This window comes from Dendrobium catenatum, unplaced genomic scaffold (genome assembly GCF_001605985.2).
Source record: "Dendrobium catenatum unplaced genomic scaffold, ASM160598v2 fragScaff_scaffold_215, whole genome shotgun sequence".
NCBI lineage: Eukaryota > Viridiplantae > Streptophyta > Magnoliopsida > Asparagales > Orchidaceae > Dendrobium > Dendrobium catenatum.
Window position 1 is genome coordinate 316,829 of NW_021318677.1, and position 11,547 is coordinate 328,375.

An 11,547-nucleotide genomic window follows, 5' to 3' on the forward strand; every position below is an offset into this window, starting at 1 on the left:
ATATAATTTGCCTTAAAATATCACATAGGCCTCAAGCGCCTACAACAATATGAATCACTTAATAAGGAATAAAGCCTATGAGAAACGATCCTCGATGCAACAGCCCGTCGAGTTGACAGGTTCAAATCAACAAATAAGAAATGACACGCACAACACCCCGATTATGCCGTGTGAATGTAAAATCTCAAACGAGGGGTTAAATTTCGGCCATTTTTCCAAATGTCTCCAAAAGTCCATTCACAATACCATAACTCCACAAACTCCAACAAAATTCCAAAACTCCACAAAAATCCCAAAAAACCCAAAAAATCAAAAAATCCAGAAAATCATGAAATCCAAAAAATAATAAAAATATTGAAATCAAACAAGTAAACGCTAAAAGCAAAAAAATCCATTCCACCCCGCAACAATTGTCGGCTGTACAAATCCAAAATTCTACCTCACCTCACAAAGGTCAAATGCCCTAGTCGTCAAACATATCACTAGGATCCATTCTCAAACAATTCTCCCTTCCAGTAAGGACGTGGATATTGTTCCTCTACACCGCAGTCTTCAACGCCAACATGGCAACTAGCATCACGGATAAACCGTTATAAGACCCGGGGGCCCCTCTAACGAGTGTCTGCACGCCAATGCCCAAACCCACAGCATTAGCGTTATGGCCATACAATACGCTCTCTTAATTGCCGTTAAATCCTTGAGATATCGAATCAATAGGATATGATAACGTATAGGCTCACCAAATCCCCTCTGTTAAGCTAAGGTGAATTCACAAATTTTCCCCTTGAGACAAACATCCAACCCAGGTCTACAAGGTCCCCTTGAACGAAGGCAACTCACCGCGCTTCCAGACAATGATCCTTCTGTCAGGTCTGATCGACAGACTACCTCCTCGACTAAGCTAGACCAGGATCACGATGGCCCGGACGAACGGAACCATGGAGTTTGACTCGTCCATCATCCATTCTCCCACCTTCGCTTTTAAGTGTAAAGATGGTGAAATTTCAAGTTTAATAAGTATCAAAACCCTCCAAATTCCCAATTTTCCAAAACCTTTCAAAATTCCAAAACTTCCAAATCCTCATCACTTCTATACCCATTGCCTTCTACATTATCCCAGATAACACGTATCCCTACGATCTTGATCCACGACTAGCCTTAATCGAAAGTCTCTCTCATGATCTGGGAGGGTAATTACTAGTAGGGGCTTGCGCCTATAGGAAACCAAACACTTAGATCATAAATCCTCGTAACAATGAAGATCTATGGCGAACATCTCTGGCGGAGTGTCTTAATCAAAACCATCTGCCTTTCAAAATTTACCTCGAAACTTACTTCAGTTAAAACTCCCTCGCCAAATAAATAGAAATCGCGCGGCGGGCAGCCGGGATTGAATTATCGGAGCCCCACACAAGGTGAAGTTAGATGCATAGCAAAGCAGACAATTTACGGCAGAGATGATTCCCGAAGGAAGCAAAAGATGGACGGACTTAGAGGAGAAGGAGGGTTATACAATGCTTGATAGAACTGTAAAAGAGAGCTAATCACTTCAGCTCTAGTAGTAACAGGCGAGTTAGCAAGCAAATTGCCCACTGAGTTAGAACCTCCTCTTCTAACTCTAATTTTAGCATATAAAAACTTTAAGTCATCCTCACCATGTCTAATCCAATTAACTTTGGCCCTCTGAATGATCCAGGACGCAAGCATATCATTAAATTTAGCCAATTCTACCGTGCTAACTTTAAAAGAATGGTTCAAATCCAAGTTATTAGGATCATCCTGCAGCTCAGTTAACAGAGCAGATTGCTTAGCATTCAAAACATCCAGATGCTTAGAGATACAAGAAGAGGAGGCCCGTACCTCACTCTTAACCCCATTTTTGAGCAGCTTCAAAATATTTCTAAGATGAGAAATAGGATTCCCATGGCAAGGCTTAGAAAAAGCCTCCAAAAGAATAGCCCAAAATTTGTCAAAATTGATCTAGAAATTTTTGAAAAGAAAACGATGATGCAACTGAACAGAAATACCAGGATTCAGAATGATGGCGAAATGGTTCGAGCAAGAGGGACTCTAAATGGCACAGTAAGACTCCGTGAAAGAATTCAGCCACCCCTCATTCACTAATACACGGTCAAGCTTAATATGAATGGGATTAGTAGTGCGCTGATTAAACCATGTAAACTTAAAACCAACAGAATTTAAATCCACCAATCTGTTACCGAAAATCATATTGTTAAAATCAGACAAAGCAGAATGTTTAAGAACAGTCCCTCTAGATTTTTCATAAGCATATCGACAACAATTGAAATCCCCATTTAATGCCCAAGGGATATCGTTGGGAGGAGCTAATTGAGCCAGAGAGTCCCATAACTCCTTACGATCAAGAGCATTGTTAGAAGCATAAATAGCAGATAGTTGAAGTAAAGGTTGATTGGCAACCCAAATTGGGAGGCATCCCACTTTACCTAGATATAACCTGCTCCGAGATGAATGAAGGCTTGAAGCTTAGTTTGGAGGCATCCCACTTTACCCAGATCCGTCTAGAGGATCTGGAGTAATCAAATTTATTGAATGTTGCTAAGAAACCCTTTTTTTTTGTGTAATATTATGCTGGTATCTTGTAGTTGCTTAAATAGCATTCCTAATTAGAAAAAAATATATAAATAAATAAAAGTAAAAAGGGAAATTAGGCATTACAGTATTACACACAATTTTTTTTAAAAAATTTTATTTAGGTGTAGTATATCATTATACTTAGCAACATTCAATAAATTTGATAGAATTGAATATTATGGCCCATACAAAAAAATATACATTTATAATATAATGCATATAATGATAGCCAGACATAATAAAATAAATGATACAATGCATCACATAATGACGCAACAAAATCTTAACCACACTCTAATATAGATTAAAATCATATAAAGTTGTGTGTATCAAAACATTTTTTATGTGCATTATATTGCATGTATGTGTGGCCATTTTTATATGATTGCAACAAGGCTTCCAAAACTAGTCTACCTATCAAAATCAAATAAGCTAAGTTCTTGTCATCTCAACCTACTAATTTTAAAAATATGATTTATATAATAATATTATTTTTTTATTTTTAAATTATATTTGAAATTTGCTTGATTTGAATAAAATTTATCTCATACATGCATTATATTGCATGTATGAGGGGCCATTTTTATATTTGTATTTTCAATTTGAAGTATAATCATTAAAAATAGTTGACCTCAACTATAATCCTCTGACTACTATCACCTGAACACAATCTATTGACCCAACATCACCTAGCTATAGTTCTCCTATCAACATTGCCCGACTACGATCCTCCGATAAAAATTGTCTTACTATGATCCTCCAACTATTGTTGCCCTACTACACTAACTCCTACTGACTTTATTGCCCACCATTACCAATAATCTCAATGCATGTTATCACTTATAAGATTGATGCATATTGTTAACATCAATGGACATCGTCGATATAATTGTTAAGCACGCAATCACCAACATTACCAACGCATGCCATCGTCTATAAGATTGACCCACATAGTTGTCACAAGGCCAACACTTGTCGACTTTGTCATCACCAATATTGACACACACTACTGCTTATAAGGTCAATGCACAACATCGACATCAACTCAAAATCCGAACATCAACACCAATTTTTATGTCGAACCTCTTGGTCTAAGATTTTCTTTATTCAAAGAAGAACAATCAAACATATGACAATTTATTTTTCTAAAGAAAACTCTAATACCTTAAGGCTATTTAAATTTCCCCTTTGGAATTAATTCCTTACATTTAACGTCTACTAGATTGTATCAATACCTTACCCAATCATAAGAAAGGGCATAATTTGTAATCAACCACAAACATCAGTGAAATTATTTTAACGAGGCTAAGCCCCATGTTTTTTTATCTTTTCAAAATTTTCATGTACAAATTTTGATGTCTATAGCATATCCCCTTTTATTTGGGCTAGAATGTTAAAATATTAAACCATCTCTCTTTCTCTATCATCATAAATTTTCTTACACACAACAATCACATATAATTATATTTCATTAGTGCCTATTTTGATGAGAACTATATATAACTTTCTTACTTACTTTAAAAAAGCTATTTTTTTAGAAGAAAAAAAGAAAACTAAAACTTGATTATTGACACCATATCAAGGCATGAAATAAAAAAAAGTTTTCACAAACGGAAGAGTTAGATATGGCAAAAAATTTGGCCGAATTGCTTTTGGCTCTGAATCGGAATAGAAAATCAATCAGTTACAACTAGGGGTGTAAACGAGTCGAGTCGAGTCAAGTATTTGCCTTATCAAGCCTGGCTTGTTTAATCCTTAATGAGCTCGAGCTCGATTAGTGGGCACGAGATCGACTCGTTTAAAAAATATCAAGCTCGAGCTCGAGATCGAGCTCGTTTGAGAAGCACCAATGCATGTGATGCATATTATTATATATAAAAAATATCATTATAAATATTTTTTAAACGAGTCGATCTCAAGCCCACTTATTGTAAGTTACAACCTTCTCTTTTGTACATGGAACCCCCTTTTGAGGGTATAATTTTTGGAGTTATTCGTCCAAAAAAAAAAGCTTTCACAAAACCTCTAATTCATGCCAATAAAGTAGAATTAAATAGATGGCCAAGATACATCATATGAGCACTATGATAAAGCTAAATTAAACTTGATAATCTGTTGGTGTGACTTCCTTATCTTCCTCACATTCTTTTGTGCTTTCTTTTGAGGATTGGCATTTGTTCTCTTCTTTGCTCTTACCCCATAGGACGCTATAAAGCCCTCCAACCATCAATATTCCTCCTAAAACACTGCAAATAATAGATGATTTAGGAACATAATCAATAGAATAAAATTCTGTCAATAAAAAACAGACATTATACAATTACAATATTAACAATAAATATAATTGTTATCACTGGAAGACACTAATCATCATACTTTGCTAGATAGTTGGGGGTTGTTTCGTAAGTATTAGGAGTGTATTGTATTTTTTTTCTTGTATTTTTTTTTGTGTTTATTTGAATCAAATGATGGTTTTGTTTGGGACAGCTTTTAGCCACTATTTTTTACTCTTTTAAGAAAATTTTTAAATAAAAAGCTATTTTAGAAAACAGTAAGAAAACTATACCAAACGAAGCTGAAGTATAAAGTAAAATACCATAAAACTTTTATTTTCCATGCTTTTGAAAATCATCTGAATTGAACAGATTTCGTATCTCACATTGCGGCCACTTACATTTCTGGTCTGTCATAGCCTACGGCCGCCCGCTGCTACGGCTAGCCACCGCTGGGTGCTAGTTGTTTGCCCACCATATTGCAATTATTTGAAATATATCTAACAAACTCTCTCTCTCTCTCTATATATATTTCAATGCATTTGATTTGCATTCAACTAAACATTTTGGTGATAAATTAATTTGCACATAATATTAAAGCTAGTAATAAATAAAATTTCAACAATGTTCATCATATAATCAAAAACATGTTACTTCATGTATAATCCTGAGGGTTTTTATAGAGTTATTTGAATAAATATGGCTCTAGGAATCATAACAAAATATTTGCATACCTCCCCAAAGGAATCTCCTCCCCTAATAAGAATGATGAGCAGAGCATGGTGAAAGCTAAAGACAATGGAGTGGACATTGCAAGGAATACAGGGCCTCTCTTGTCTATGCACCAAGATTGCAAGTAAAAGGAGACACCAGTAACAATAAATCCCTGCATATTCACAATCATAAAATTACATATATATTTTTTTCAAATTAGTTGAATAAGTATCTTTTGCATATAATTTACAATTATATTTACTTAAATCTTTTTTTCTGAAAACAAACACCTTCCTCTAAAAGGTCTTAATAACACTGAGCATGACTTCATATGGGACGGCTTTCTTAATGCTTTATAAAGCAGTATTTTAGTATAAAAATTTCTAGTTCAAGAAATTTTTGTACTAAAAAGCTACTTTAAAAACCAGTAAAAAAAGTCGTCCCAACCGAAGCCTACCTGCGATACAATGATTAATTTTCAGTGATTAGTTTCAACCCCGATATGAAACTTTAAAGCTCTTACACAATAAGCAATGGCAAGCAATCCCATGTCCAACCTCAACTTCCAGCGTGAGATGTCTCTCTCAAATGCTAGAGCAACAAGAAATGACTGTATTGCACTGAAAACACTTTCTATGGCCGTGAATTGAAGCTTTGAAGGGTACTCTTTCAATAACCACCCCTGTAAATATAAATTTATTATGAATTGACAAACTTTGATTCTTAAAAAAACAGAAATATTGAAGGAGAAATGATCTGAATAATCATGCTTAATTACCTGAAGGACAATCCAAAATGACCAAGCTGAGTTGGCTGTAATTAAGAGAAGAGTTCCTTTAATCCAATTCTCCTTAGAGTGTAGAGAGCCATCACTTGCATTATTTTTGTGGCCAAAGGGATGATACTTGATCAAAGGCTTTAAGTGAGGCCCAGTGTATAGGGCAATAGTTATAACTCCAGCCAAGCATATTCCTACCCCTAGGATCTTTGATATCCCTGGAAGGCTCCTAAGCTTCAGAGTTTCCATCCTGCAATTGAAGTTATTTAAAAAAAAAGAGAGATTAAGCTCTATTTGGTCGTTTGTAATTAGAAAACAAGTCATAAAAATTGATAAATTTTGGTAGATTTCACCATTTAATTGGATATATTAGAAATCAGCATAGATTTTAGCTTCAAAAATCCTTAAAACTGAATGATTTTGTTGTCAAGAACAAAAGGAGTGAAAAAAGAATCATAACCAAAAACATGAAAATTACCTTCAATCAAACAATGGATTTGTAATTTTGAATTCATTATAAAGTTGCTTCAAAGTTCAAACCAAACATATTTAATTGGTTTTAAAATTATAGCATTTAAACAAAAAAAAAAGATTTATAAATCATGAAAATTTGATTTGCATCACATCAAGTGAGCGCTTAGCTTGAAGAGAGAATTTTGGACCATGAAATCACATCAAAGCATATATCTTCTGTTTTCATTGAAGTAGAAGAAATGAATAATGAATACCTAATCCAAGATAAGATAAGTTGTGGTGGGCTCAAAATCAACTCCTTGGCTAGGATACTCTTTACTTTCAAAAGAAGAATGTTTATTCTCTACCCAACATTTCTCCACTTTTCTCTTTTGCAATGCAACCTTTGTCATGGAATTTAATACGATTTGAGCAATCTTCACATCATATCTTGAAAAGTAAACGATTGTGATTTGTTGAATGTTGACTTATCAGTTACATAATAATCACTCGCATATGAAAAATTGTCAGTGACAGTAAAAAGTTTATAGAAAATAAATCTTTGTCAAACAAGTTTTTACGACAAAAGTATTGTCGTTAAAGTGATTCACTTATTGCAGATAATTTTTTTTTTCAAGATAAAAGTTGATTCACCACCAATAGTTTTGTTACAGATGTTTCATAGATTAAAATGATGCATATTCTTCAGAGATTACAGACATAAAATATCACAAAAGCACAAATAATAAACTACATAAGGCTGTTCTGGTATCGTTTGAGGAGGACATACCCCATTAGTAATGCTAAAAAGAAGGTGATCACAGGAACTGAGTTTGTCACCGCAGAGCCTACTGTTGCTGAAGTATATTTCAGGCCGCCATTGTAAACGTTTAAGCTGAAAGTTATTCTAAGAAACATAAAAGACATAAAAACTTTGGTAAGTATATAAAAAAGATAATAATGAACAACTTGATTTCATCTGAGGATTAGTCATACCCAATCAACGCATGCAGGAATATCTTCAACGAGAGGCAAAATGAAAGCCGTGAGATGGATTTCCTAATCATCACTATCAACATCATTAGTGTACTTGAAAGCTGCTTTAAGAAGCAGGAAGAAAGCTAACCCAGACGAAACCTTAATGGGTAAGTAATATTAGTAGAACAAGAACCAAATAATTTATTTATACCTTTCAAAAATGATAGTTAGGGGAACAAGCAAGGTTGTTGAGGCCAATTGGCGGTAGAAAATGAAGATGAATGTGCTCAATCCTTCATCCAACGCAGCCTTTGAGATAACGTACAATCCAGTGTAGATCAATTGGATGACAATGATAGAAACGTAGGGTTTCTTATCTCCCATGGTAGAATGCCAAGTTATTCTATCTTCTACATGATGAAGAGAGATTTTGGAAAATGATAAGTGATCAAAGTGGGGTCTTTATACATAATATGCAAAGCCAAATTATAAAAAAGTGCGTGTTTTAAACTAAAATAAGTTTAAGGAGTAGGCTTACGGAATAATTTAAAAAGGAGCAAATACGAAAAATCAAATCTGCATTAGAGAGAAAGCAGAAAATTAAATTACGCAATAAAAAATGCAGAAAATTATTTTGAAACTGGAAAACAGTATTCTGTAAGCCTGCTCCTTTTTAAATAGGTTTATTGAGGCTTCTTTTGAGTTTCATTCTTTATATATATTTAAAATAATATATTTTTTTATATATAATGAATTTATATTAGTAAGCCCCTGCTATTTGATGTTTTTAATAGTAAACTTTCAATTCGTATTTTCTCCAAATAATAAAAATAATATACGTGCCTCATTAAGAAAAGTTTCTTGCTCTGTTATTAGAAAAACAGCTTTTGTTTGGTTAAAATATTTTAATAAATTTTCTTTGCTATTTTTTTTAATTCTTATTAAAAAATTTGATAGTAGAAAAATATAATGCAATTGTGATAGAAAAAAATATTTTTAAAAGAATCTAACGGCAAAAATAGAAACATATAAGCCAAAGCTGTCCCAAAAGAGAGAAATTATTATGTACAGTCATCGGATAGTCTAAAGGCGAATCAGGATGCGCCACATCACCCAGTACACAACAAAATAGTGACGTGGCGCATCCTAATTCTTCCCTGGAATTAGGTAACAATGCAATCATTTCACTAAGGTTTTGTTTGGGATGACTTTCTTACTGCTTTAAAGCAGTTTTCTAGTATAAAATTTTAATTTTTTTACTAAAAAGCTGATTTAAGAAGCATTAAAAAAGTTGTCCCAACTGAAACCTAGATCTTGTTTGAAATGCTTCGATCAATCTTTCTAAACTGTTTGATCTTGTTGTCTTTCTTTTATCTCAAAGAAACGATGAGAATTAGGCATTAAGCATTGCAACTACAATAAACATTTATTTTTAGCATGACTTTGTCTTTGCATGCTCTCGTGGGTCAGAAGTTACTACAACTAAAACTGATGAAATTGATTAGGCAAATTGATGACCGAAAACCAGCGTTCTAAATCCAAACCGCATAAAACAGAGTTCATTCATTTTATGCAAATTTATGATCAAAAGAGTGCAAACATCACAGAAAACCATAAGTGCTACCAAAGAAATCAATGGAGGTAAATTTACAATCAAAAGCTTGCAATAAGCACAAGAAAATAGAAACCTGGGGGAGTACTGGTGCAACTGTAAACTCTGAGGATTAAGACAAAGGAGGAAGAGACGGCGGCGAAGCTCACCTTCTCCGGCGAGGTTTCTCACTTGATAACGCTAAAACAGATTGCTTGAAGGTTTTCCAAACGAGAAGGGAAAGGGTTGCCTGGACGTTCAGTTAGTGTCTTTTTTTTTTTGTTAGCATGAAAGGCTATCTTTTTATGGTGTTCCCAATATAAGAAAGGCAAACGGCAGAGCAATTAGTTTTGCTCTCAGTAGGGAGAAGCCTATTTGAGGCTGGATCCCTCGATTCATAAAAAAAAAACATAAACAGCCTAAATTTATAAAGGGAAAAGTTAGGGAAAAAAGAGAAATTATTGATTGATAATTTTTTTTAAGCAAAAAAGATATTCTTTTGATATTAGAGATGATGATATTCTTGATATTAGAGATGATGATATTCTTCACATATTTTGTAATAATCTATGGAATACTCATCTGTTTAGCTTGGTTAGTGGGCGAGTATGGTTGGGAATCTTAACCGGTGCTCGATTCCACTCGAGCGGCAACGTCTCTTAAGTGAGGCCCAATCAAGTTCAGGACAAGAGATGTATGGGGTAGGTGTCTCTTCTAGGTCAGTCTAGAATTAGTAACACCATCAAGCTCCTTTTCGGGGGTGGTAATGGGTGGATGCCTCGATCCAAAAAAAAAAAACAATCTATGGAATAATTTCCTTTTAACTCTATTTGATAGAGTGTATTATAGCAGTTTTGTATTTAAAATTAAGGATTTTTAAAAATTTAAGTATTTGATTGAGAATAAAGATAATTTCAATGATTTATTAAAGTTTTTTTTTTAATATCTTTAACTATTAATTTTTTTTAGGAATTTGAAATTCAAGTAAATTTAACAAATTTGTAATCTTTGCATTTTCACTCCAACCAATGCCATGAAGATTTACGTAGTTGTCTTCAAGAACACCATTGATTCTTTCAAGCTAAGACTTCGTTTGGAGAGGCTTTTTTGCTATTTCTTAAAACACATTTTTAGTACAATTTTTTTTTTTATACGAAAAAACTGTTTTAAGAAATAGTTAGAAAGTTATTCCAAACAAATCCTAAGGCTTTATTTGTGATCACGACTTTTTTATTATTTTTAAAAATAACTTTTTAGTATAAAAGTTGTCCCAAATGAAGCTAAATGAATTTTGACAACTTTGTGAATGCCCTCAACTCTCACGTTGCACTGAGCTCGCGCCTCCACATTTATGAATGACACCAACTGTTCATGTTTTATCATCATTTGATCACCACCTTGAATTGTGGCCAACGATACTAACAGCATTGATTAAGATTGGAACTGTGGACCTTACATTGCCTTATCTTAATTTTTGTAAAAGTTTGAATATATATATATATATATATACTGATGAATACTAGGGGTATCAATATTTGATACGACACGAAAATCCGACCCGGACCGACCCGAAAAATCCGGGTTAGACCCGATCCGATTTCAAAACAGGTTGGGTTCGGGTTCCAGAAATCGACCAGTTTGAAAAACGGGTCGGGTTCGGGTTGACTTGACGGGTTGCCAGGTCAACCCGCGAACCCATTTTAGCCTAACCTGCGGACCTGCCTGCCCCGCTGTCGCGCGACCACGCCCCGTTGCCGCACGACCCCGCTCGACCCTGCCCCGCTCCGGTGCGCAAACCCGCCCGCACTCGCGCCAACACGGACCCCGCCCGCACTCGCCCACAGCGACCCCACCCGCACTCGCCCGCCGACCCCGCTGCAGCGCGACCCTGCTCGGGTGTGTTAGGGTCGACCCGTTTGAACCCGGGTTATTCCGGGCCCTACCCGAACCCGACCCGTGACCGAAATTGATACCCCTAATGAATACATCGAATATATTTTACAAACAACAAAATAATTATAAATATTTTAAACCTATTGTATTTACTTTATGCTACATTTAAAATACACATATATTCTAGGATATTTGCAAACAAAACCAAGATATTTTGTTATTTTATTTTATATATTTTATGTTTGTAAATTAAA

The 11,547-nt window shown here is 34.6% G+C and overlaps 1 protein-coding gene across 3 annotated transcripts; it reads right to left on the reverse strand.

Moving 5' to 3' along the window:
* Positions 1-4,429: 4,429 nt before the first annotated feature.
* Positions 4,430-9,783, reverse strand: LOC110105754 (WAT1-related protein At5g64700). Of its 3 annotated transcripts, none has more exons than XM_020835370.2 (8): positions 9,571-9,783; positions 8,021-8,219; positions 7,828-7,890; positions 7,622-7,738; positions 6,379-6,628; positions 6,124-6,282; positions 5,621-5,772; positions 4,430-4,859 (listed from the first exon to the last, which is right to left on the reverse strand). In XM_020835370.2, the coding sequence occupies exons 2-8, from the start codon at positions 8,191-8,193 to the stop codon at positions 4,712-4,714; spliced, it is 1,062 nt and encodes a 353-aa protein (XP_020691029.1). In that variant the 5' UTR covers positions 8,194-8,219; positions 9,571-9,783; the 3' UTR covers positions 4,430-4,711. The 3 variants fall into 3 exon arrangements, with proteins under 3 accessions (XP_020691029.1, XP_020691028.1, XP_020691031.1); XM_020835369.2 differs by having other exon boundaries at positions 9,498-9,783; XM_020835372.2 differs by lacking the exon at positions 9,571-9,783 and having other exon boundaries at positions 7,828-7,900; positions 8,021-8,153.
* Positions 9,784-11,547: the final 1,764 nt, after the last annotated feature.

Excerpts from the sequence above, each read along its gene's own strand:
- LOC110105754 (XM_020835370.2), bottom strand. The coding sequence starts at position 8,193 with ATGGGAGATAAGAAACCCTACGTTTCTATCATTGTCATCCAATTGATC. Across the intron at positions 7,739-7,827 it reads TTCCTGCATGCGTTGATTGG|AATAACTTTCAGCTTAAACG; the intron begins GTATGACTAATC and ends TATGTTTCTTAG. Across the intron at positions 6,283-6,378 it reads CATTTTGGATTGTCCTTCAG|GGGTGGTTATTGAAAGAGTA; the intron begins GTAATTAAGCAT and ends TTATATTTACAG.